Below are 26,452 nucleotides of genomic sequence, written 5' to 3' on the forward strand. Positions count from 1 at the left end.
GGGGAGGCTGCTGCGGCGGCTTCTCTGCCTGTGGCTGAGGCAGAGGCGGGGGTCATCTTTACTCTCTCCCGGCTTCTTTCGGCGTCTTCGGGGATACGGGGTTTGGGGAGTGGTTTTTGGCAGAGAAGCAGTTATAAAGCGCTCCCTTCCCTCTTCCTAACTGACGGAGGCGCGTTTGCGCCGTTGGGGAACCGTTTCGAATTCGGCCTCCAGCGTCGGCAGTAAAGCCGTTTGGCTTGATGCTGAGTCGTTTTCTGCGTGGAGTAACGGGGAAGACGGTTGGTGCCCTCGCTTTCTACGGTGGGCGGGGAGCGCTCTGTAAACTGATTTGAGAGGACCTGAGAAGGGTGGTAGGTAGGCTGTCGAAGCCCTTGCTCCTCCCCACTCTGGAGACAGCCCGGGCCATCAGGGCGTCGGGGTTTTCTCACAGCGCTAAAAAGCGATCTTTCTCAACAGGTTCATGGAGCCAGAGAGGAAAAGGAGCGGGATCACCCTCAAGAAGGGCAGAAAGAGGAGGCTGATTCCGAGCAAGGTGGTCGGGGCCGCTGAGGCGACGAGATCCCATTGGGATCTTGAGGAAAGGCAGCAGCCTGTAGCCAAGGTGAGCAATGGGGGATCCCGACTGGGCAGCCCGAGGCAGTTTGGAACTCCCAGATAATAACACAATACCATTTACCTTGGGGCTGGTATGGGCGGTTTAAAACCGGTATTGTGCCTGGCACGCGACAAGAATGTTCAACAAATATTTTGAAGTCTTCTGTGTGCAGGAATTGTTCTAGGTTCTGCAAATATACCAGTGCATAAAAGCACAAAATTTCCTGCCCCCGTGCAGTTTACATTCCAGTAATGGACTAATAAAGCTGATAATCTACCATTTCTTGAGCATTCTGTGGCATTCATCCACATAGTCATCAGATTTCTATTGTCTTTCTAGGCACTTGGGGAACATTAGTGAGTAAACAAAGATCGCTACTACCTTTCTAGTGGAGAGAGAGATAAACAATAGTAAGGGAATTAGTGCCATGAAGTCTTTTAAAATGTGTTTCCTTTTGGGGGAGCCTATCAGATTGGCAAAACAATTTTTTTTTTAAAGGTTAACGTGGTAGAAAGTTGAAGTTGACAGTCTCATCACTTTATTTTGAAACCGTCTCAAACTTAAAATTTGCGAGGACAGTATCAGAAACTTTTATCCACCCACATATTTTAGTGTTTACATATTTTCTAATATCTAATAACTAAAATGCAACCAGCAAAATTAGGAAATAACATGGATATATGCTACCATCTAATTCTCAGATCCCATTCAGGTTTCTCCAGTTCTAATAACGTCCTGTTTAGCAATAAGATCTAGTTTAGAATAAATGTGTTACTTTAGTTATGTTTCCTTCAATGCAAACAATTGTTCAGTCTTTGACATTTGTGGCTTTACTACCTTTGAAGAACCTGTACCAGTTATTTTGTAGAATGTGAGAATGTCCCTCAAGTTAAGTTTGTTTTCTCATTATTAGATTCAGGTTATACATCTTTGACAGGAATGTCACAGAAGTGATACTATGTTCTCTTGTGTTAAGGTTGTACCCTAATTTGACTTGTACCAGTACTGATGATATTAACCTTAATCATTTGATTAAGAAAGTATGTGCTAAATTTCTCTAAAGTTGCTCTTTTTCTGTTATTTTGTGGGGAGTTGCTTCCTCATTAAACTTTCAGTTTATTCATTTTTTATTAGTATGAATTTGTGGATACTTATTTTATTCAATTAATTATAATCCATTACTATATTTTGGTGCTCAAAATATCCCAGATTTGATCATTAAGCTAGCTTCTGTGTCCCTTTGACGTGGACCTGATCACTCTTGAGCATTTCCTTATTTTTCTGGCACAAAAAGATATTTCAGACTCTTCTGTGCTTCCCCTGTCTTAGCCCTGAAATCAGCCATCTCTCTGAGGAGACTTGCTTCTTTTTAGTGGAGAATGACATTTAGAAATTCAAGATCTGGGTGCTAGATGTGCTGATTGCTGTTGGGATGTCAATATTCCAAATGAGAGCTAAGAAATACGTGTGTATAGATTTATACACACATACATATGTTTACATTAAAAAAAATATATATATATAGATATAGATATAGATATATCTATACATATTGAAAAACTGTCAATTCATATCAGAATCTCTGCTTCCAATCCAATTCCACTGAGTTCATTCTAGTTGTCTCCCTTTTCATATTTATAACTTCCTTATATAGCTGAAAATTTTGACTCTTGTTACCTTCAAATATATTTGATTTGGTCCCCTCTTTCTGCCATTGCCTCACACCCTCACACTCTCCTCACCCAGCTTAGGCTCTGGTCATTCTCCATAATGTACCAGGTCACTCTCCGTTGTGAATGCCTTCATTGCTACTGTGACAAGCTACTCACATGGTGGATGCCTGCACATACCCTTTTCAGGCTCTGAATTCAGTGACACTACCATTTGTCCCTCAGGACTGGTGCCCTCCTTACCCTAAACAACTTCTTACATCCGATGCCAGCTTCACTGCTCTCCAGTTCCCACTGCATGGATACCCTCCTCATACTGCTCAGGCTTTGACACTTCACACTGGGCCACTGTCCTGCAATGTATATTCTGGTTTCCTAACCCTTGTTGTTCAGTCACAAAGTCATGTCCAACTCTTTGTGACCCCCATCAACTGCAGCATGCTAGGCGTCTCTGTCCTTTGTTAATTCCTTGAGTTTGCTCAAACTCATGTCCATTGAGTCACAGATGCCACCCAACCATCTCTTCCTCTGTTGCCCCCTTCTCTTGCCCTCACTCTTTCCCAGCATCAGGGTCTTTTCCAATGAGTAGGCTCTTTGCGTCAGGTAGCCAAAATACTGGAGCTTCAGCATCAGTCCTTCCAGTGAATATTCAGGGTTGATTTCCTTTAGGATTGACTGGATTGGTCTCCTTGCTGTCCAAGGGTCTCTCAAGAATCCTCTTCAGCACCACAGTTCGAAAGCATCAACTCCTGGGCATTCAGCCCGCATGAAGCCTTCTTTATGGTCCAGCTTTCACATCCATACATGACTGCTAGAAAAACCATAGCTTAGACTATACAGATCTTTGTTGGCAAAGTGATGTCTCTGCTTTTTAATACACTGTCTAGGTTTGTTATAGCTTTTCTTTCAAGGAGCAAGCATCTTAATTTCATGGCTGCAGTCCCATTCACAGTGATTTTGGAGCCCAAGAAAATAACATTTGTCACTGTTTCCATTTTTCCCCATCAATTTGCCATGAAGTGGTGGGACTGGATGCTAAGATCTTTGTATTTTGAATGTAGAGTTTTCAGCAAGCTTTTTCACTCTCCTCTATCACCTTCATCAAGAGGCTCTTTAGTTCCTTTCCGTTTTCTGCTGTTAAAGTGGTATCATCTGCATATCTGAGGTTGTTGGTATTTCTCCCAGCAATCTTGATTCCAGCTTGTGAGTCATCCAGGCTGGCACATCGCATGATGTACTCTGCATATGAGTTAAATAAGCAGCATAACAATGTACAGCCTTTGACGTACTCTTTTTCCCAATTTTGAAGCAGTCCGTTCCGTGTCCGATTCTAACTATTGCTTCTTGTCCTGCATACAGGTTTCTCAGGAGGCAGGTAAGGTGGTCTGGTATTCCCATCTCTTTAAGAATTTTCCACAGTTTGTTGTGATCCACACAGTCAAAGGCTTTGGCATAGTCAAAGAAGCAGAAGTAGATGTTTTTCTGGAACTCTCTTGCTTTTTCTATGATCCAAAGGATGTTGGCAATTTGATCTCTGGTTCCTCTGCCTTTTCTAAATCCAGCTTGTACATCTGGAAGTTCTCAGTTTACGTACTGCTGAGGCCTAGCTTGAAGGATTTTGAGCATAATCTTGCTAGCATGTGAAATGAGTGAAACTGCATGGTAATTTGAACATCCTTTGGCATTGCCCTTTGGAATTTGAATGAAAACTGACCTTTTCCAGTCCTGTGGCCACTGCTGAGTTTTCCAAATTTGCTGGCATATTGAGTGTGGCACTTTAACAGCATCATCTTTTAGGGTTTGAAATAACTCACCTGGAATTCCATCACCTCCACTAGCTTTGTTCATAATAATGCTTCCTAAGGCCCACTTGACTTCACACTCCTAAGATGTCTGGCTCTAGGGGAGTGACCACACCATCATGGTTATTTGGGTCATTATAACGTTTTTTGTACAGTTTTTTCTTTGTATTCTTGCCACCTCTTCTTTATATCTTCTGCTTCTGTTAGGTCCTTACCGTTTCTATTCTTCATTGTGCCCATCTTTGTATGAAATGTTTCCTTGGGATCTCTGTTACCGAGTCCAAGCTTCCTCTGCTCACTGCACAATAGGCCAGTGAATCCGAGAGACAAGGTGTTGAGGTAAGGAACAGCCGGCAGACTGAGAAGATGGCAGACTAGCACCTCAAAGTAACATTTTATTGGGGGCTGGATGCCAGGTTCTTTTAAAGGTAGAGAGAAAGAAGCAAAGTAAAAAGGCCATTAGTTTTGCAAACATCTCCTAGAATGGCAAGCCTCAGGCAGGGGATGTGTTAATTTTTCCTTCCTGTCATCCACAGGTGGACAGGGTTCTGAACAAAGACATTTTAGTTCAGAACAGTCAGGCAGAGGGGCAGGATTCTCTGAGGCAGACCATCCTGTATGATTATATATAATAACAAAAGCAACGAAAAGCAAGTCAAAGAAACAGTTCCATAATGGAGTCAGAATTGGCTTCCTCTCTGCAACATCTTCCGTTTTCTTGAAGAGTTCTGTGGTCTTTCCCATTCTATTATTTTCCTCTATTTCTTTTCACTGTTCATTTAAGAAGGCTCTCTTACCACTCCTTCTGGAACTCTGCATTCGCCTGGACTTCCTCCTGTGTAGTATGCTCTCTTCATCCTACTCAGGCTCTGACATCCCATGTTTGGCAACTGTGATTACTTACTGCTACATATAGAGTCCTTCATACATTGTCAGTATTGTATATTTTTATTTGATAAGTATAAACTTGTATATTTTTTCAGGAGTTAGCAATATTGTCAGAATGTAAGGTATACGTGATTCAGTTCAGTTCAGTCGCTCAGTTCTGTCTGACTCTTTGCAACCCCATCAATCACAGCACACCAGGTCTCCCTGTCCATCACCATCTCCCAGAGTTAACTCAAACTCACGTCCATTGAGTCAGTGATGCCATCCAGCCATCTCGTCCTCTGTCATCCCCTTCTCCTCCTGCCCCCAAACCCTCCCAGCATCAGAGTCTTTGCCAATGAGTCAACTCTTCCCATGAGGTGGCCAAAGTACTGGAGTTTCAGCTTTAGTATCATTCCTTCCAAAGAACACCCAGGGCTGATCTCCTTCAGAATGGACTGGTTGGATCTCCTTGCAGTCCAAGGGACTCAAGTCTTCTCCAACACCACAGTTCAAAAGCATCAGTTCTTTGAGACTCAGCTTTCTTCACAGTCCAACTCTCACATCCATACATGACCACAGGAAAAACCATAGCCTTGACTAGACGGACCTTTGTTGGCAAAGTAATGTCTCTGCTTTTGAATATGCTATCTAGGTTGGTCATAACTTTCCTTCCAAGGAGTAAGCGTCTTTTAATTTCATGGCTGCAATCACCATCTACAGTGATTTTGGAGCCCCCAAAAATAAAGTCTGATACTGCATTTTTCCCCCATCTATTTCCCATGAAGTGATGGGACCAGATGCCATGATCTAACCAGATGCCATGATCTTCGTTTTCTGAATGTTGAGCTTTAAGCCAGCTTTTTCACTCTCCCCTTTCACTTTCATCAAGAGGCTTTTTAGTTCCTCTTCACTTTCTGCCATAAGGGTGGTGTCATCTGCATATCTGAGGTTATTGATATTTCTCCTGGCAATCTTGATTCCAGCTTGTGCTTCTTCCAGCCCAGCGTTTCTCATGATGTACTCTGCATAGAAGTTAAATAAGCAGGGTGACAATATACAGCCTTGACGTCCTCCTTTTCCTATTTGGAACCAGTCTGTTGTTCCATGTCCAGTTCTAACTGTTGCTTCCTGACCTGCATATAGGTTTCTCAAGAGGCAGGTCAGGTGGTCTTGTATTCCCATCTCTTTGAGAATTTTCCATAGTTTATTGTGATCCACACAGACAAAGGTTTTGGCATAGTCAATAAAGCAGAAATAGATGTTTTTCTGGAACTCTCTTGCTTTTTCCATGATCCAGCAGATGTTGGCAATTTGATCTCTGGTTCCTCTGCCTTTTCTAAAACCAGCTTGAACATCTGGAAATTCACGGTTCACGTACTGCTGAAGCCTGGCTTGGAGAATTTTGAGCATTACTTTACTAGTATGTGAGATGAGTGCAGTTGTGCGGTAGTTTGAGCATTCTTTGGCATTGCCTTTCTTTGGGTTTGGAATGAAAACTGACCTTTTCCAGTCCTGTGGCCACTGCTGAGTTTTCCAAATTTGCTGGCATATTGAGTGCAGCACTTTCACAGCAGGATTTGGAATAGCTCAACTGGAATTCCATCATCTCCACTAGCTTTGTTCGTAGTGATGCTTTCTAAGGCCCACTTGACTTCACATTCCAGGATGTCTGGCTCTAGGTGAGTGATCACACCATCGTGATTATCAGGGTTGTGAAGATCTTTTTTGTACAGTTCTTCTGTGTATTCTTGCCACCTCTTCTTAATATCTTCTGCTTCTGTTAGGTCCATACCATTTCTGTCCTTTATCGAGCCCATCTTTGCCTGAAATGTTCCCTTGGTATCTCTAATTTTCTTGAAGAGATCTCTAGTCTTCCCTATTCTGTTGTTTTCCTCTATTTCTTTGCATTGATCGCTGAGCAAGGCTTTCTTATCTCTCCTTACTATTCTTTGGAACTCTGCATTCAGATGTTTATATCTTTCCTTTTCTCCTTTGCTTTTTACTTTTCTTCTTTTCACAGCTATTTGTAAGGCCTCCCTAGAGAGCCATTTTGCTTTTTTGCATTTCTTTTCCATGGGGGTGGTCTTTATCCCTATCTCCTGTACTATGTACATGATTATTTGACCAGGAATTTATTCTGAGAGAATAGACGTGCAAGGATGTCTATACAAGAGTCCTCATCATAATATTGTTTATAATTTAAACAAGTGTCATCAATTGGGAATTTTTTTTAGATAAGCTGTAAGTTTTTAGGTAAGTTGAGAGAGTGGACTATTATTAAAATTGACGTTTAATATATTTAACAGCTATGGAAATATACTTACAGATTTCCCCCCCACCCCCCATACCAAGCGGCTTGCAGGGTCTCTTTTCCCGTACCAGGGATTGAACCGTGAGCTACAGCAATTACAGTTTGCCAAATCCTAACCAATAGACTTCCAGGGAACTCCTTCCCTGGGTTTTTGTTTTTGTTTTTTGTGTTTTTTTGTGGTGGAGGGAGTTGGTTACAAAATAATGTAAAGTGTAATCCCTTGGGGACAGTATAAGATAGAGACGAAAAGAGTTTAAGCTTTGGAGCCTGCATTCTGATTTTGGTTCTGTACTTATCTGTCATTCCTCCATTTCTTTATTTGTAAAATGGGGATAATAGTAGTGCCCACTTACAAAGAATTAAATGATTTAATAGATGGGGGTAAGAAGTGGGTAAGTGCTCAGCATTAGCTTTAAATAGTCACATGGGAAAATAGCAATAATAATAACTGGTGTTTACTTATCTTAGGGTATGTTGGGCACTGGCTTCAGTACATTACTCTTGCCTCAGTACATTACCTTGTTGGTTTTCCCAATAATTTCATAAGGTAGAATTATAATTATTCTGTAAATGAAAAAACCTTAGTCTTAGATCAAAGTACTTGTCCCTAACCTCTTAACATCTTACAGCACTTAGAATGGTAGAGCTTGGTATTTGACCTAGGTAGAGGAACTCTGGGGCTTGAACTCCTAACCACTGTTACTCTGAGGCCTCTCAGACCAAAAGGAAAATGATATGAGTTGTACTTGAATTGTACAAGTACAGGTGACTTATTTTCACCTATCTATTGTCAGTTTTACTCTTCTCTATTATTTGACTCTTTTTTAATAAGCGTGAATTACTTTAATAACTTTATGTAAGTACAAAGCTGTTTTAAGGAGAGGCTTAAAGTCTGATTCCTTTGCTTAGGCCACGTTGGTCTTCTATGATCTGACTCCAACTTCACCTTCCTCTCATATCTCCATTGCTCTACGAAACATGCAGTCTTGTCTCCAGCCAAACCAAACTACGTATTTAGGCACAATGTTTCCTCCTACCCGGCTGACTCATACTTTCAAGGTCCAGTTCCATTATTTTCATCTCAGTTATGCTATCTCTAAAATTCTCCAAGCCCCCAAGTTTTAGCCTCTTTGCTCCTTTATCTTTAGAACAGCACCTACATCTTAAATAGGAATTACCTGTTTCTGCATTTTTTCACCCTGGTAGAATGGGCTTCTTAAGAGCATATTTTATTCATCCTGCTATTACTAGCACGTAACAAGCTAGGGATATCTATAATTAAGGTTCTGTATCAGTGTTTATTAAATATCTTATTAATACTCTCATATCACAGGTTGTTTTAGACCTTCATTTCTAATTAATTAGAACCCTCCTTATGGTTATATTATGGTAAAATAATAAGAAACTAGAATATTTTAAAATTTGCCTTGTTTTTGTTGCTGTTGTTTATAACAATAATCTGTTATGCCCTGATTTACTTTTGCAGAAAGCTCGATTATCTACCGTTTTATTTGCTGAAAACTGTGAAGTAACCCATGGCCAGCTATGTGAATTGCTGAAGTATGCAGTTCTGGGCAAATCCAGCTTTCCTAAACCGAGGTATGAGATGAACTTTAGATGGATATAGACCTGAGGTTTCAAATTTGTATCTAGGGAACCATATCTGCCTGACATTTTTATTTGCCACCCAGAATGTCCTAATTTTTTAAACAAAATTACCAACAATTTAAATTGGAAATTCCTTTATAAAAATCCATATTTCTTGAAAAAATTCTGGCAACTGTCCCTATGAATAGTGGCCTCTCATTTTAGATGTATACTTCAATGTCCCACCTGGCCTGCCTCCCTTATTTATATTATCTGTCTGGCTGCTATAGGTATTTTAGTTTATAACCTCTGATGGAGACCTGATTGAAATAACATCGTATATTAAAAATCCCAATCTTTTTTCTTCTCTACAAATCAAGGGCAAAGAGAATATGACTGTTTTGGTATCCTTAGTGCCATTATTAAATGTCTAATGAAAATTGTGTTTGTGTATGTACCAATAGAGAGATTTTCAGATGTATACTTCTGTCTGGGGGTGGGGTAGCTAAATACTTCAAAAACCCTCTTTGCATTAACAGATACTGCCATTGCTCTGTCACTTTATCTAAAACTGGCTTTCTTGAAGCCAGTCATGTGCTTACTTGCTTAGAAAGGATTGTAGAGCAGATTGGGATGTTGAAGGTAGCCTTTGTAAATTGAGCTTAATTAGTTCCAGTTTAAAACACATCTTAATAGGATTTTGGATTTGAATTCATTGTGTTTCACTTGGTATTCTACTTGATTTGAATGAAATAAATAATTACCTCAAGAGATCTTTGTTTAAATTCTGTGCTATAATAGCTGTTCTTCATTTCCAGCCAGTCAGTGAGCAGTGATAAACTCTGAAAGCTGTTGCTCAGTGCTTTTTTCACACTGCCCTTCTGAATGCCTGTAACTGACTTAAAAGTTTCAGTCTTAGCTGTATTGGTTTGATTTTTCAACAGCTGGTGCCAGCTTTTTCACCAAAACCACCTGAAAAATGTGGTGGTTTTTGTACTGCAGGGATTGAGTCAGCTACACTTTTACAAGTTCTATTTGGAATTTGGATTTCTCCGAAAGGCATTCAAACATGTAAGTCAAGAAAACTTTTTATTTGGACTTGAGTCAGGTTCTCACACTTCGCAACTAGTGCATATATTTCAAACTGTGCTGGTTGGCAGCCTGATTGAACAAGAAGTAGAAGTTGTAGAAAGCTAAAAAGGTTATGATTGATACCTTGTGTTGGGATTAGATTTGTCTCTGATGTTTTTCTTTTGGTAATCTAGGCAAAAATCTCAGATTGCAATCTGTAGTTCCTGGGCTGTAATCTATAGTTCCCAGATTGTAGTTGACATTGTCACATTTTATTTGGGCATTGGTGTTTTTTAAAATTGTAAAATTTATATAAAATCCATATTTCTTGGCCTCGACAATATCACAAGATTGAGTTCCCTTAAAAAAGTATCTGGAGCTGAATAGCAGCTGTCTTCTTTAGAAAGGGCATGTACTCTTCATTTTCCCATAGCCTCCTCCATTCTTTATCAGACTGTTTCATCCATTTACCCTTGAGAGCATTTGAATTTGTTAGCCCTAACCTAATTCTCCTTGGGTCTTCATTTTCCTTTCTGCTTTAGTTTGTTGAATACTACTACCTATGTGCTCAGCCCTTTATTATTCATACTTAGCATGCATCATCTTTAATTCTCACAATAGTCTTATAAGAGATACTTTTTAAAATCCCATTTTATTCATAAGGAAACTGAGTAATGCATCCAAATTACAGCTAGTAAGTGGTTGAGCTGGAATTTAAGCCCAGGTGAGCCTGAGGCTTGAACTCTCAATCATCGCTTTTCTGTGTCGTTTTTACCTGGCATGTTATCCACTAAAGTAATGCATATGAAAGTGCTTTGAAAAATAAAGGGTACTTTGCTTTTCTGAGTTACATGTTTTTTAATGTTTGTTTCTTTAGTATAATGTATAGTCAGGGAAGCAAAGAAAATTGCTAGGGTTGGATAAATGGTATTTCACTTATTCAGTCATTTTTACACATTAAGGAAACAGTTCTCATTTTACAGTGCAAACAGTTAAGGTCCAGATTTTTCATAGCACTGAGCTGAGTCTACATAGCATAGCTCTGAGTCTAGACCTTTGACAGTATTTTAACTGCTTTCAAACATTTTTGTAAAAGCCTGTTATGTATTTTCAGAAATTCCGCATGCCTCCCCCTTCATCTGATTTCCTAGCTGATATCATTGGGCTGCAAAAGAAACAAATAATTGGGAATCTGCCCAAAGCAATGGAAGGTATGATTATGACTCTGGTTTGATATCTGCTCATATGGATATGCTTTGTTGTTCCTTAGTCACTAAGTCATGTCCGACTCTTTGCCACTCCATAGACTGTAGCCTACCAGCCTCCTCTGTCCATGGATTTCTCAGGCAGGAATACTGGAGTGGGTTGCCATTTCCTTCTCTAGGGGGATCTTCCCGACCCAGGGATTGAACCCACCGGTTCCTGCCACATCTCCTGCACTGCAGGCAGATTCATTGCTGCTGAGCCACCAGGGAAGCCCTTGGATATGCTTACAAGTAGGTTTATCAGTCAAGTTTATTTTTGCAAACAACAAAACTCAACTCCAATTAAATTAAGCAGAAAAGCAATTTTGTGTGTGTGTGTGTTTAAGGAAAAAGAAAAGTATATTCCCTGCTTATCACTGACAGTAGATTCTTATCAATTACTGTGAATCATTTTTAAACTCACTGGGTCTTTGTACACACAAGTGTACAAATGGGAAGGAACATCTTACCTCTTACTAATGAGGGGATGCTCACTAATATTACTCACAGTGGGGAATAGGCAAGTTTAGATGCTGGCCAGCTAAAGTATAAACATCCACAATAGCAGTGTTTTTTAGACTGGGTTGTGTCCCATTAGCAAGTTATAGCTGACCTTGTCTTTGGAGGGGCAAGGAGGTGAGTGATGGAATAGACCTTAACAGTTCATTGCAGATAGTAAGGTAAGTATTGTTCAAAATGCATTTTGTATGTGTATTCAGAAATAATTTAAATTATTGAATAGTTGCACTGAGGGAACATGAAAAAGTGGTGAGGAAAAACCAATGATTCCTTTCCATATTCTCCATGACTGTGTTTCCTATTATCTTCTATCTCAATAGCATCTAACTTCTTATTTTTGCATTGTTCCCCTTTCCTTCTTTCTAATAGATGTCCATATCAGACCTGCAACTTCGTTTAACTTGACATCTACTGTGTTTTGACATATTTGAGTGAATCACAGAGTAGTCATTATGAGATTCAAAACTCATGTAAAAGCATTGAGCTGTAAAAGAAAGGATGTAATCTGAAAAAAGAAATTGATATGATTGAAGAATATGGATTGTTGAGGGTGACTAGGGGTGGAGATGGAATAAGAGGAGATGTAGTAGTGAGAGATGAGGCTTGCTGCTACTGCTAAGTCACTTCAGTCGTGTCCGACTCTGTGTGACCCCAGAGACGGCAGCCCACCAGGCTCCCCTGTCCCTGGGACTCTCCAGGCAAGAACACTGGAGTGGGTTGCCTAGAGGTAGGTTTAAACTTTGTTTTGCAGGCTGTAAATGCCATGCTAATAATTTTGGGTTTATTCTGTAAGCATTGAGGAACTAGAGGGTTATAGCTAATTCTCTGTCCTAAGGATTTTGCTTCAGTTTCCCAACCTAAATATCAAAGTCCTTAAGTTATAGTCCATTAGATCATAGCACTTTGATCTTTCTTCACTTTAGTCTTTCTTTGAAATATTCATCTATTCTTCTCCAGTTTACCCACCTCTTCTGTGGATAACTCCTGCATCTTTAGCTTTGATGTCCCAAATTCCAGGCCTACATTTTCTCAGCTGCCTGATGGATGTTGCTACCTGGATACTCCATTGTACCTTCAGTCATAGCATAATTAAAAGCATTTTTTTTGTCCTTAAATAATAGACTTCCACCTTCAAATCCTCTTTTCTGTTAGTGTTGTTTTTCTCTAAGACACCAGTCTTGAATTTTAGAATTTCTTTTCTTTTGGCTCCCCATACCCAATCTGCATGATTCATTCCCTTTACTATTAAGAATCTCTATTCAAATGTTACTTTATAAGAGATACGTTCCCTGATTGTAAAATATATGACATTAACCCTTTTTCTGCCCTAGCGCTGCCTTTCCTCCTTTACCTTATCCTCACCTGGTATATTATGTATTTGTTTATTGTGCATCTTCTCAACTAGAATTTAGGAGAATTTGTTGATTTTGTTCATTGGGGAATCTACTGAGTAGAGCAATGCCAGGCATATAATAAGTACTCAGTAAATATTTTGTTGACTGAACTGAATTATTCTGTCACTATACTTTATGAGTTTTTCTTCTGTAATGTTTCTTTTATCCTTTTTCTTCCATCCCTCCACCATCTTAATCCAGACTGTTTTTTTGCCAGAATTACTGCAAAGTCATTTTTCTCTCTACTACATTTTCTACATATCTTTGAGATTGATCTTTCTTAAAGTAGTGTTTGGTTATGCCACTTCCCTTCTCAGGAGCTTTCTGTTGCTCCAGAAGTCCAGACTCTTGAGCCTGAAATTCATAGTGGTCTACAGTTCACTTTTTCCCTCTTCTTTCAACTTGTTTCTTATACTGCTCTTCTACAAAGATCTTTTGTCCTCCCTGACTTGTCTAGTCATTACCTTACCAAGTTTGGTTTGTACATTTCTCTTACTTGGAATGCCCTCTTTTCTTATTTCTGATATTTTGGCTCTTTAGGTTGCCAGGACCAGATACTCATTTAGGTCACCTTAAGTGAGAGGGTATTATTTGAAGGATGCCTATGGACTGGAAAGACATCAAGAATCTAAGTGCCTCTGGTGAAGACCTTTTCTTTATCCTTTTCATGGCATCTTGGCTTCTTTGTTTTCTGTTCTAACTGGTCTGTTCTCTGTATTTCTAGTTCAGTTTTGGAAGCAAGAAAGCTGATCAGCTTAGCTAATACCCTTATCCCTTTTGAGCATGGCAAGGAATATCAAGTTACTAGTCAGTTTATAGTTGGTTCCCTCTTTAGCCAGGTCCCCACTCTTAAACCAGTCAGTAACTGCTGCTTCTTAAAGAACAGGCTTGTGTTTGAGCAAGTGGTTAGGGGTGCAGTAGATTTATTAGGAGTGGCAGACACTGTAACAGACTAGTTTCAGTTCAGTTTAGTTGCTCAGTCATGTCTGACTCTTTGCATCCCCATGTACTGCAGTATGCCAGGCTTCCCTGTCCATCATTAACAGGCTAGTTTAATACAGCAGATATCTGAATTCTGCTCTTTAAGCCTAGACTCAGCTAGTCTTTTCCTCTCTTGAACCATTTCTGACTATCTCAGCCAGTGTATTCTCTCTTTCCCTTTTATAGCTTTTATTGTTACAACCCATTTGAGAGTTATTTTTGCTTTGTGTTCCTATAAATATATTAGAATGCAAGCTCCTTTAAAGTTGGGACTGGGTCTTATAAACCGTTTGATCTATACATCATTAAAAGACATGTCCTCTGAGGTCTTATAAACATACTTTATAACATATATGTGATTATCTTTGTTTTAGGGTCTTTACCTTTTGCCAGCTCAAAAGTTAGCATCAACTTGCAGAAAGACCCCATCATTCAAAAGTATGGCTCTAAGAAAGTGGGCTTGACCAGATGCCTTCTCACAAAGGAGGAAATGAAAACATATCACTTTCCATTACAAGGTTGGTATAGATTTTATCCTGTGTTGGCAACAATGGAAGAATGTCTGTTAGTTTATTTAAAAATATTACTGTAAAGTTTGTTTTTATGGACTGCTTTCCAAGTGACTTATTCCATCCTCTATTAAAGAGGAAATACTTTAAGTGCAATGTTTCCTAAACTGTAGGATGTATACTGAGACTGATTTTAGGTAGTACATAAACATGACCTTAAATAACATTGAAATATTTTGTGGGAATAAAAAAAATTCCTTTTTTATTTTTCTTTCATTCCTTCTTAGTGTATGAAATCAATATGTCTTTAACATTTTAATACTTCTATAGTACTTCTAATATTCCTCCCACCCACCCCCACCTCCATTTTCTTTAATAAATAGGTCTAGGCTCAGAGCCTTGGTCAGTTATGTAGTAAGACTTTAATAAAAATTCTTTTATTTATTACCTCTTAATCACAGCAGTAATGTTATAATTTCTTAAAAAAAAAATAAAGCCCTATTGAGATATAATTAACCTACCATACAGTTCACCCATTTAAAGTATACAATTTCAATAGTTTTTAGTATGTTTTAGTATGTTTGCAGATTTTGTCAACTATTGCCACAGTCAGTTTAGAACACTTTCATTACCCCAAAAGAAACCTTGTACTATCATTTCCTGCAATGTCCTTTAGCCCAAGGCAACTACTAATTACTCTCTGTTAATAGATTTACCTATTGTGAATGGAATTTACCTATTTATAAATGGAATCACACAATATGTGGTCTTTTGTAACTGGCTTTTTTAGCTCAGCATAAAATTTTCATGGTTTATCCATGTTGTAGCATATATTATTATGTCATTTATTTTCGTTCTAATGATATTCCATGTATGTTTATACATTTTATTTATCCAGTCATCAGTTGATGACATTTGAATTATTTATACTTTGGGGCTGTTGTGAATAATGCTACATCCAGATGAAAGTTTTTGCATGGGTATATGTTTTCACTTTTCTTAAGTATGTAGCAAGGGGTATATACCTACCAAGTCCTATGGTAACTCTATGTTTATCCTTTTAAGGAAGTACCAGACTTTTTTTTTTTTTTCTTTTTAAAAAATTTAAAATAATTTACTTATTTATTTATTTTAATTGGAGGCTAATTACTTTACAATATTGTGGTGGTTTTTGCCAAACATCAACATGAATCAGCCATGGGTGAATATGTGTCCTCCCATCCTGAACCCCCCTCACACATCCCTCCCTACCCCGTCACTCTGGGTTGACTTGGCTTCGAGTGCCCTGTTTCATGCATCAAACTTGCACCAGTCATCTGTTTTACATATCGTAATATACATGTTTCAATGTTATTCTCTCAAATTATCCCACCCTCGCCTTCTCCCACATAGTCCAAATGTCTGTTCTTTATATCTGTGTCTCTTTTGGTGTCTTGCAGATAGGGTCGTCATTACCGTCTTTGTAAATCCCATATATATTCCATATAAATTACATATATACAGTGTTATATACTGTATTGGTGTTTCTGTTTCTGACTTACTTCACTCTATATAATAGGCTCCAGTTTCATCCACCTCTTTAGAACTGACTCAAATGCATTAATTTTTTATAGCTGAGTAATATTCCATTGTGTATATGTACCACAGCTTCCTTATCCATTCTCTGCCGATGGACATCTAGGTTGCTTCCATGTCCTAGTTATTGTAAACAGTGCTGCAGTGAACATTGGGGTACATGTGTTTCTTTCAATTCTGGTTTCTTCGGTGTGTATGCCCAGCAGTGGAATTGCTGGGTCTGAGCCTGGTGGGCTGCTGTCTATGGGGTCGCACAGAGTTGGACACGACTGAAGTGACTTAGCAGCAGCAGCAGTAGCATGGCAGTTCTGTTTCCAGTTTTTTAAAGGAATCTCAAAACTGTTCTCCATAGTGGCTGTACTAGTTTGTATTCCCACCAACAGTGTAAAAGGTTCCCTTTTCTCCACACCCTCTCCAGCATTTATTGTTTGTAGGCTTTTTGATGGCAGTCATTCTGATCTGCATAAGATGATACCTCATTGTGGTTTTGATTTGCATTTCTCTAGTAATGAGTGATGTTGAACACTCATTCTTATTTTCAGTTTTGTTAGCCATCTGTATGTCTTCTTTGGAGAAATGTCTGTTTAGTTCTTTGGCCCACTTTTGGATTGAGTCTTTTGTTTTTCTGGTATTGAGCTGCATGAACTGCTTATACATTTTAAAGATTAATTCTTTGTAAGTTGTTTCATTTGCTGTTATTTTCTCCCATTCTGAAGGCTGCCTTTTCACCTTGCCTATAGTTTCCTTCATTGTGCAAAAGCATTTATGTTTAATTAGGTCCCATTTGTTGTTTTTTGTTTTTATTTCCATTACTCTGTGAGGTGGGTCATAGAGAATCTTGCTGTGATTTATGTCAGAGTGTTCTGCCTATGTTTTCCTCCAAGAGCTTTATAGTTTCTGGTCTTACATGAAGATCTTTAATCCATTTTGAATTTATTTTTGTGTATGGTGTTAGAAAGTGTTCTAGTTTCATTCATTTACATGTAGTTGACCAGTTTTCCCAGCACCACTTGTTAAAGAGATTGTGTTTTCTCCATTGTATATTTTGCCTCCTTTGTCAAAGATAAGGTGTCCATAGGTGTGTGGATTTATCTCTGGGCTTTCTGTTTTGTTCCATTGGTCTATCTTTCTGTCTTTGTGCCAGTACCATACTGTCTTGATGACTGTAGCTTTGTAGTATAGTCTGAAGTCAGGCAAGTTGATTCCTCCTGTTCCATTCTTCTTTCTCAAGGTTGCTTTGGCTATTTGAGGTTTTTTTGTATTTCCATACAAATTGTGAGATTATTTGTTTTGCTTCTGTGAAAAATACCGTTGGTAGCTTGATAAGGATTGCATTTAATCCATAGATTAATTTGGGTAGCAAACTCATTTTCACTATATTGATTCTTCAATCCACAAACATGGTATTTCTCCATCTATTTGTGTCATCTTTGATTTCTTTCATCATTGTTTTATAGTTTTTTGTATATAGGTCTTTTGTTTCTTTAGGTAAATTTATTCCTAAGTATTTTATTCTTTTCATTGCAGTGGTGAATGGGATTGTTTCCTTAATTTCTCTTTTTGTTTCTTCATTGTTAGTGTATAGGAATGCAAGAGATTTCTGTGTGTTAATGTTATATCCTGCAACTTTACTATATCATTGATTAGCTCTAGTAATTTTCTGGTGGTGTCTTCAGGGTTTTCTATGTAGAGGTTTATGTCATCTGCAAACAGTGAGTTTTACTTCTTTTCCATTCTGGATTCCTTTTATTTCTTTTTCTTCTGTGGCTGCTGCTGCTGCTGCTAAGTCACTTTAGTTGTGTCCGACTCTGTGTGACCCCATGGACGGCAGCCCACCAGGCTCCCTTGTCCCTGGGATTCTCCAGGCAAGAACACTGGAGTGGGTTGCCATTTCCTTCTCCATTGCATGAAAGTGAAAAGTGAAAGTGAAGTCGCTCAGTCATGTCCAATTCCCAGCAACGCCATGGACTACAGCCTATCAGGCTCCTCCGTCTATGGAATTGTCCAGGCAAGAGTACTGGAGTGGGGTGCCATTGCCTTCTCCATTGCTGTGGCTAGGGCTTCTAAAACTATGTTAAATAGTAGTGGTGAAAGTGGTGAACAAGACTTGTCTTGCTCCTGATTTTAGAGGAAATGCTTTCAATTTTTTGCCATTGAGGATAACGTTTACTATGGGTTTGTCATATATGGCTTTTATTATGTTGAGGTATGTTCCTTCTATGCCTGCTTTCTGGAGAGTTTTTTATCATAAATGAATGTTGAATTTTGTCAACGGCTTTCTCTACATCTATTGAGATAATCATATAGTTTTTATCTTTCATTTTGTTAATATGGTATATCACATTGATTGATTTGTAAATATTGAAGAATCCTTGCATCTCTGGGATAAAGCCCACTTGGTCATGATGCGTGATCTTTTTAATATATTGTTGGATTCTGTTTGCTAGAATTTTGTTGAGGATTTTTGCATCTATGTTCATCAGTGATATTGGACTGTAGATTTCTTTTTCTGTGGCATCTTTGTCTGTTTTTGGTATTAGGATGATGGTGGCCTCATAGAATGAGTTTGGGAATTTACCTTCCTCTGCAATTGTCTAGAAGAGTTTGAGTAGGATAGGTTTTAGCACTTCTGTAATTTTTTGGTGGAATTCACCTGTTGAAGCCATCTGGTCCTGGGCTTTTGTTTGTTGGAAGATTTTTTATTACAGTTTTGATTTCCATGCTTGTGATGGGTCTGTTAAGATTTCTTTTTCTTCTTGGTTCAGTTTTGGAAGGTTATACTTTTCTAAGAATTTGTCCATCTCTTCCAAGTTGTCCATTTTATTGGTATATAATTGCTCATGGTAGTCTCTTATGATTGTTTGTATTTCTCTGTTGTCTGTTGTGATTCTTCGTTTTCATTTCTAATTTTATTGATTTGATTCTTCTTTTTTTCTTGATGAGTCTGGCTAACAGTTTGTCTATTTACCTTCTCAAAGAACCCACTTTTAGTTTGTTGATCTTTGGTATAGTCTCCTTTGTTTCTTTTTCATTTATTTCTGCTCTGATTTTTATGATTTCTTTCCTTTTCCTAACTTTGGGGTTCTTCTTTTCTTCTTTTCCTAGTTGCTTTAGGTATAAAGTTAGGTTGTTTATTTGATGTTTCTCTTCTTTTTTGAGGTAGGCTTGTATTGCTGTGAACCTTCCTCTTAGCACTGCTTTTACTGAATCCCATAGGTTTTGGGTTGTTGTGTTTTCATTTTCATTTGTTTCTATGCATATTTTGATTTCCTTTTTGATATCTTCCATGATCTGTTGGTATGCCAAAGTGTGTTGTTTAGCCTCCATATGTTTATATTTTTAAATAGTTTTTTCTTGTAGTTGACATCTCATCCTACTGCATTGTGATCATAAAAGATGCCTGAAATGATTTCAATTTTTTAAAATTTACCAAGGCTAGATTTGTGGCCCAGGATGTGATCTATCCTGGAGAATGTTCCGTGTGCACTTGAGAAAAAGGTGAAATTCATTATTTTTGGGTGAAATGCCTTATAGATATCAATTAGGTCTAACTGGTCTATTGTATCGTTTAAAGCTCATGTTTCCTTGCTAATTTTCTGTTTGGTTGATCTGTCCATAGGTGTGAGTGGGGTAGTAAAGTCCCCCACTATTATTGTGTCACTGTTAATTTCCCATTTCATACTCATTAGCATTTGCCTAACATATTGAGGTGCTCCTATGTTGGTTGCATATATATTTATGATTGTTATATCTTCTTCTTGGATTGATCCTTTGATCATTATGTAGTGTCCTTCTTTATCTCCTATCATGGTCTTTATTTCAAGGTCTATTTTATCTGATATGAGTATTGCTACTCCTGCTTTCTTTTGGTCTCCATTTGTATGAAATAACTTTTTCCAGCCCTTCACTTTCAGTCTGTATGTGTCCCTTGGTTTGAGGTGGGTTTCTTGTAGACAACATATATAAGGGGTCTTGTTTTTGTATCCATTTGGCCAGTCTTTGTCTTTTGGTTGGAGCATTTAACCCATTTACATTTAACATAATTATTGATAAGTATGATACCATTACCGTTTACTTTGTTGTTACGGGTTCATTTTTATAAACCTTTTCTGTGTTTCCTGTCTAGAGAAGATACTTTAACATTTGTTGAAGAGCTGGTTTGGTGGTGCTGAATTCTCTCAGCTTTTGCTTGTCTGTAAAGCTTTTAATTTCTCCTTTATATCTGAATGAGATCCTTGCTGGGTAGAGTAATCTTGGTTGTAGGTTATTCTCTTTCATAACTATGTCCTGCTATTCACTTCTGGCTTGAAGAGTTTCTATTGAAAGATCATCTGTTATCCTTATGGGATTCCTCTTGTGTGTTATTTGTTGCTTTTTCCCTTGCTGCTTTTAATATTTGCTCTTTGTGTTTGATCTTTGTTAGTTTGATTAATATGTGTCTTGGGGTGTTTTGTCTTGGGTTTATCCGGTTTGGGACTCTCTGAGTTTTTTGGACTTGGGTGGCTATTTCCTTCCCCATTTTGGGAAGTTTTTGACTGTTATCGCCTCAAGTGTTTTCTTATGCCCTTTCTTTTTGTCTTCTTCTTCTGGGACACCTATGATTCGAATGTTGGGGTGTTTAATATTGTCCTAGAGGTCTCTGAGGTTGTCATCATTTAATTCTTTTTTCTTTTTTCCTCTCTGCTTCATTTATTTCCACCATTCTGTCTTCTACCTCACTTATCCTCTCTTCTGCCTCAGTTATTCTACTGTTTGTTCCCTCCAGAGTGCTTTTAATCTCAGTTATTGCATTGTTCATTATTAATTGACTCTTCCTTATTTCTTCTAGGTCTTTGTTAAATATTTCTTGTATCTTCTCAATCCTTGTCTCTAGTCTACTTATCTGTAACTCCATTTTGTTTTCAAGATTTTGGATCATCCTTACCGTCATTCTGAATTCTTTTTCAGGTGGACTCCCTATCTCCTCCTCTTTGGTTTGTCATGTTCCTTCACCTGCTGAATATTTCTCCGCCTTTTTGTTCTGTTTAGATTACTGTGTTTGGGGTGCCCTTTCTGCAGGCTGGAAGTTTGTGGTTCCTCTTAATTGCGAAGTCTGCTCCCTGTGGATGGGGTTGGAACAGTGGCTTGTCAAGTTTTTTTGGTTTGGGGAACTTGCATCTGGGTTCTGGTGGGTGGAGCTGGATCTCTTCTCTCTGGAGTGCAATGAAGTGTCCAGTAGTGAGTTTTGTACTGTCTATGGGTTTGGCATGGCTTTGGGCAGCTCGTCTTTTAATGTTCAGGGTTGTGTTCCTGTTTTTCTGGAGAATTAGTGTGGTGTGTCTTGGACTAGAACTTATTGGCTCTTGGTTGGAACTTGGTTTCAGTGTAGTTGTGGAGACTTTTGGGTGAGCTCTTGTCTATTAATGTTTCCTGGAGTCAAGAGTTCTCTGATGTTCTAAAGTTTTGGAGTTAAGCTTCCTGCCTCTGGCTTTCAGTCCTTCTCTTACTGTAGCCTCAAGACTTCTCCTTCTGTACAGCACAGAAGATAAAACCCTTAGGTTAATGGTGAAACAATTCTCCATAGCCAGGGACACCAGGGAGATTCACAGAGTTATGTAGAGAAGAGAAGATGGAGGAAGGAGATAGAGTTGACCTTGAGGAGAAAAGGGAGAGTCAAAGGGGAAAGACCAAGCAAGCCAGTAATCAAACCCCTAAGTGAAAATGGATACTGAAGACTAGATTCTTAAAGGTACAGAATTGCTAACAAATATCAAGAAGCAAAGATTAAAAACCTAGAATAGAGGTTAGACTCTCATAAGTACAATATAAAAAATACAAAACAAAATCAATCACAAAAATTAAAAAAAATTATATAATATGGAATTTTTTTTTAAACTAGGTTTTTTTTAAGAAAGGTAATAGTAGGCTATAAAAATGAAAGTTAAAGGAGTAATAAAGAACTAAATTTTTTTTTAAATTAAGAATTGATAATAGTAAAAATATATCTAGGAATTTCTGTGGAGCTGTTGTGAGCAGTGTGGGGTCAGTTCAGTTTCAAATAGTCCCTTGTTCCAGCTTGTACTTGTTCTCAAGTTCTACAGGTGCCCCTCAAATGTGCACAGTCCCAGTATTAACTGCTGAGTTTTAGTCTGATGCACCTGTCACTTCCAGAGTGGATCCTCCTTCTTTATTTTGGCTTCCTCTGTTTGCAGATCTCTTCAGTGTATAATCTCTGCCCTGACACAGTGGTCAAAGGTGGCCACTTATAAATAAGTGGCTCACTTGTTCAGTTGTGTTGTGGGGAGGAAGGGACATTGCAAACAAATACTGCCGGCATGTGTGGGGAGTGCTCATGGTGGATGGACCACACTGGGTTTGCCACAGTCCAAGGTGGCATGTACTTCCCGGGTCTATACTTCTCAGGCTCCAGGGTGCTCTGCAAGGGCGCTGTCCCAAGTGGGCCCTGCATTCCATGCAGTTCCCAGGTCTAAACTGCTCAGGTTCTTGGGTTCTCCATGGGGGGACAGACCCAGATGGGCTGTGCGTTTTGTGCCCTTCCAAGGTCCAAGCAGCTTATGCGAGACCTGGTGCTTGGCTACTACACTGTCCCAGGTGGGCTGTGTGTCTTATTCACCTCCCAGGTCCTGGCTGCTTGGTTTCCCAGGTGTGCAGTGAGAGACAGTCCCAGATATGCCATGTGTCTCCTCTGGGGAGCTGATCTCAGGCTGTGCTACTCCTGGCAGATGTCAACCGTCCAGGATCCCAGGAAGACATGGTTAGCAACTGGGAGCCTGCTCAGTTTGTTGGAAGATGTCTCTGGGGCCAAGATTGCAGCAGCCCCTTGCCTTCCAGCTCTGGCTATCACATGCCTATCTCTCTGCCTTCAGGGAGAGAGAGCCCTATACAGCAGCCAGCAGCTAGCTTGCTGTCCTTTGGTATTCGCTCAATCCTTTGTTATGTGAGCACACCAGGGGTCACCATGTGGTGTTAGAGCCTTTTGAGGGAAAGTTCTTTTTTTTTTTTTGTCTCTGTGGAGCCCATGGTTTGGGTTGCTGTCTCACATTAGCTCCCTCAGATTGTCTTCAGGGAATTCAGGCCCGGTCCTCGGCATGAGCCTCTATGCCACTTCTCCATCTCCACTTGTAGTTGCAGTTAGGCACATATTCTGTGGGTTTTGTTTTTTTTTTCTCCTGGTTGTGTTGCCCTCTAAGATTCCAAAACTCCCCACAGACATGCCTGTGAGAGGGTTTCCTACTGTTTGGAAACTTCTCCTCCTTCGTGACTCCCTCCCTAGGATGGGTCTCCATCCCTAAATCTTCTGTCTCTGTTTCTGTCTTATATTTTGTCCTACCTGCTTTCAAAGAGATTGGACTGCCTTTGTGGGTGCCTGGTGTCCTTCACAGTGTTCAGAAGTTGTTTTGTAGAAGTTGCTCAACATTCAAATGATCTTTTGATTAATTAGTCGGGGAGAAAGTGGTCTCCCCATCCTATTTCTCCTCTATCTTTGGACCGCTTCCCCCCAAACTGTTTTACAAGGCAGCTGCACCATTTTACATTCCCTCCAGCAATGTATAAGGTTTCCAATTTCTGCACATCCTTACCAACACTTGTTATGCTCTTTTTGATTATACCCATCCTAATGTGAATTAGTATCTCGTTGTGATTTTGGTTCGTATTTCTCTGATAGCTGATGATACTGAGCATCTCATTGTATGCTTATTGGCCATTTGTATATCTTTTCAGATCCTTTGTCCATTTTTTAATTGGTCTTTTTTTATTACTGGAGATCTTTTTGTATTCTGGATACATACATTTCCTTTTAAAATAGATTTACTTAAAGTAAAAAAGCTATTTGTAAGATGGAGTTAACAGTTCATATATCATAGGATTGCCATGAAGATTGAGTTAATGTACCGAAAAAGCTTAGCATGGGGCACATAGTGCTTTAAAAAAGTTATTTTGTGGTATTATTGATACTAACACTACAGATAAGGAGGTCAGCAAGTACCATGTCTCCAAGATTTGAGAATATTCCTTTCGGGTTAGACTTTTTTGATTCTTTTAATTGTAATCAGTTGGAAATTTCAAGGTACTATGACATAGAAACTGGTCAAAGCTTTTCATACTCCCCTTAGTTTCTTGTCAGATAAAATCTAAGTGTTACCTTTAACTGTTTCAGCCTCTATCTGAAGGTAGGAATCTTCAATGATTCAGACACTTTTGGGCTTCTCAGATGAATGTGCCTGATTTATTGACTTAGGAAGGGGTATCCTAAGCCTATATCTGAGTCTCTAGGGAATTTTCAGGCTGGGAGTCTAGAAAATGCGGCACATTTCTAAAAAGAGATCTCAGAGAAATTTTAAGGGTAAGGTTGAGTACTAGAGTGTATATGGTGAATGTTAGTTAAACTTTAGACCTTCAGTGAAATCCTTTTAGATCTCTGCTATGGTGGAATTTCATTCCTTCTTTTTCTTGTTTGTTTAGGAAAGAAAAATACCACATACAGTCATTTGCATACTTTATTCATCCTCTGTTAGTGCATACATGGAAAAGGTCCCATGACTTTGGATTTAGGTACAATTTGTTATTACTAATAAGGAGGAAAAAATTGTTACTTGGTAACTGCAAGGAAGTCTAGGTCCTAGTATCCCCAATAACAGCAGCCTACATTATTCTCCCCAAATATAAAAATGAGTAGATGGATAAAAAATTAAGGACAGAAATTATCTCATTTAATCTTCATATTTCAGGTGTCTAACACCTGAAATGCCCAACAAATGTGGAATCTCAGTTTTCCCTGAATAAATATAGGAGTGATATTTACCATTTCTAGTTCTAAAGGTAAATGTTTTATTCCTTTTCCTCCTAGGTTTTCTTGACTGTGAAAACTTTGTACCTACCAAATGTAATGGTTCTGTAACAGACAACAGTCCTCTCTTTGGCCTTGACTGTGAAATGGTAAGTGCTACTTTTGATTTTCAACTGGAGTGTTGCACACTAGGGTCTAGTTGTCTTGATTGTGTTCAGTTCTAGCATTCGGTTTAAATAACTGAAAGTGGACCCATTTCATCACGTTTTAGGAAAAGTGAATCTTTGCTTCAGGATAAGGAATAAATATCACACAAGTTTTCTAACTAGTCAATCTAATTTTTGATTATTACTCGAAGTTGATTGCTTCTTTTTTTTTTTTTTTTCTGCACTGAGACTCTGTTGCTGTGTGCAGGCTTTCTCTAGTTGCAGCGAGCAGGGACTACTCTGTAGGAGTGCAAGGGCTTCTTGTGGTGGCTTATCTTGTTGCAGAACATATACTTTAGGGCACATGAGCTTCAGCAATTGGAGTTCTTGGGCTTAGTTACTCCATAGCAGCATGTGGAATCTTCCCAGACCAGGGACCAAAGCCATGTCCCCTGCATTGGCAGGCGAATTCTTAATCACTAGACTACCAGTTGAAGTCTGCTTCTGTCTTTTGCACAGGTTTTTTGTCATTGTTGTCTTGAAGACTTGCCTCAATTACCATTGGTTTGACTTGGTTTTACACATTTAAGATTAGAAGAAGGACTTCCTTGCTTCAGCTTCCTTTGTGTTTTACTTTGTCTAAACCTCCTTTCAAATGCTGTGTATTCCCTCTCACTTAGTGCTCAAGTAATAGTTTCTCAACTCTTAACAGTGGATAAGATCTAAGGATTTGGAGTCATATCAGGGTGTGTATTCTGGCCTTGCCTGTCTCCTTGGACAAACTAATTCCCTAATTCTTCCTCTGCAAAGTGAGGATAATGTTAGAGGCTATTTCATGGGGTTATTATGAGATGGTATATAAAATACCTAGTATTGCATTAGATAATAGTGCATGCTAATAAAAATTACTTTGTAGTGATACTTAGCATGATACTGGGTTGTAGTACACAGTAAGTGGTACAATTATAATTGATGTTATTGTTTCTGTCCCTCTTAAGCACATCCTTCCCAGAAAAATAGTACTGTGTTGGTTATCTTTAACTATAATAATGTTCAGCAGCCTGCCTAGCTTTAATTTCATTCATATTGGATCTTCTAGTCAGCAAACAGCTGTACTGTTGTCTCAGGGACCCCAGTAGATTTGAATACATGACAGCTGATATAGTCTTAAATAATGAGAGAAAGCAAGAGCTTCCACAGTTTAGCAGCCTAACTACATCCTAATCTTTCAGTGCCTTACATCCAAGGGAAGAGAACTAACACGTATCTCACTGGTTGCTGAAGGAGGCGGCTGTGTTATGGATGAACTTGTTAAACCTGACAACAAGATTGTGGACTACCTCACCAGGTATTTTTAACCCTGCCTCCAGCTCTCAATAGATGTCAGACT

At 38.9% G+C, this 26,452-nt stretch overlaps 1 protein-coding gene across 7 annotated transcripts in view; it reads left to right on the top strand.

Annotated features, from left to right (window-relative positions):
• REXO5 (RNA exonuclease 5) overlaps positions 1 to 26,452 on the top strand; it is a 69,829-nt gene that overhangs the window by 125 nt on the left and 43,252 nt on the right. For 3 of the 7 annotated variants that reach the window (XM_061401333.1, XM_061401329.1, XM_061401334.1), the window contains exons 1-8: positions 265 to 354; positions 457 to 601; positions 8,735 to 8,847; positions 9,780 to 9,906; positions 11,021 to 11,117; positions 14,419 to 14,562; positions 24,977 to 25,065; positions 26,295 to 26,410. In XM_061401333.1, the coding sequence (XP_061257317.1) occupies positions 461 to 601; positions 8,735 to 8,847; positions 9,780 to 9,906; positions 11,021 to 11,117; positions 14,419 to 14,562; positions 24,977 to 25,065; positions 26,295 to 26,410 (827 nt within the window). In that variant the 5' untranslated portion in view covers positions 265 to 354; positions 457 to 460. Of the gene's footprint in view, positions 1 to 192; positions 355 to 456; positions 602 to 8,734; positions 8,848 to 9,779; positions 9,907 to 11,020; positions 11,118 to 14,418; positions 14,563 to 24,976; positions 25,066 to 26,294; positions 26,411 to 26,452 lie in introns of those variants that run through there. The other 4 variants (XM_061401331.1, XM_061401330.1, XM_061401332.1 and 1 more) reach the window with 4 other exon arrangements.

Source organism: Bos javanicus, chromosome 25, assembly GCF_032452875.1.
Source record: "Bos javanicus breed banteng chromosome 25, ARS-OSU_banteng_1.0, whole genome shotgun sequence".
Classification (NCBI taxonomy): domain Eukaryota; kingdom Metazoa; phylum Chordata; class Mammalia; order Artiodactyla; family Bovidae; genus Bos; species Bos javanicus.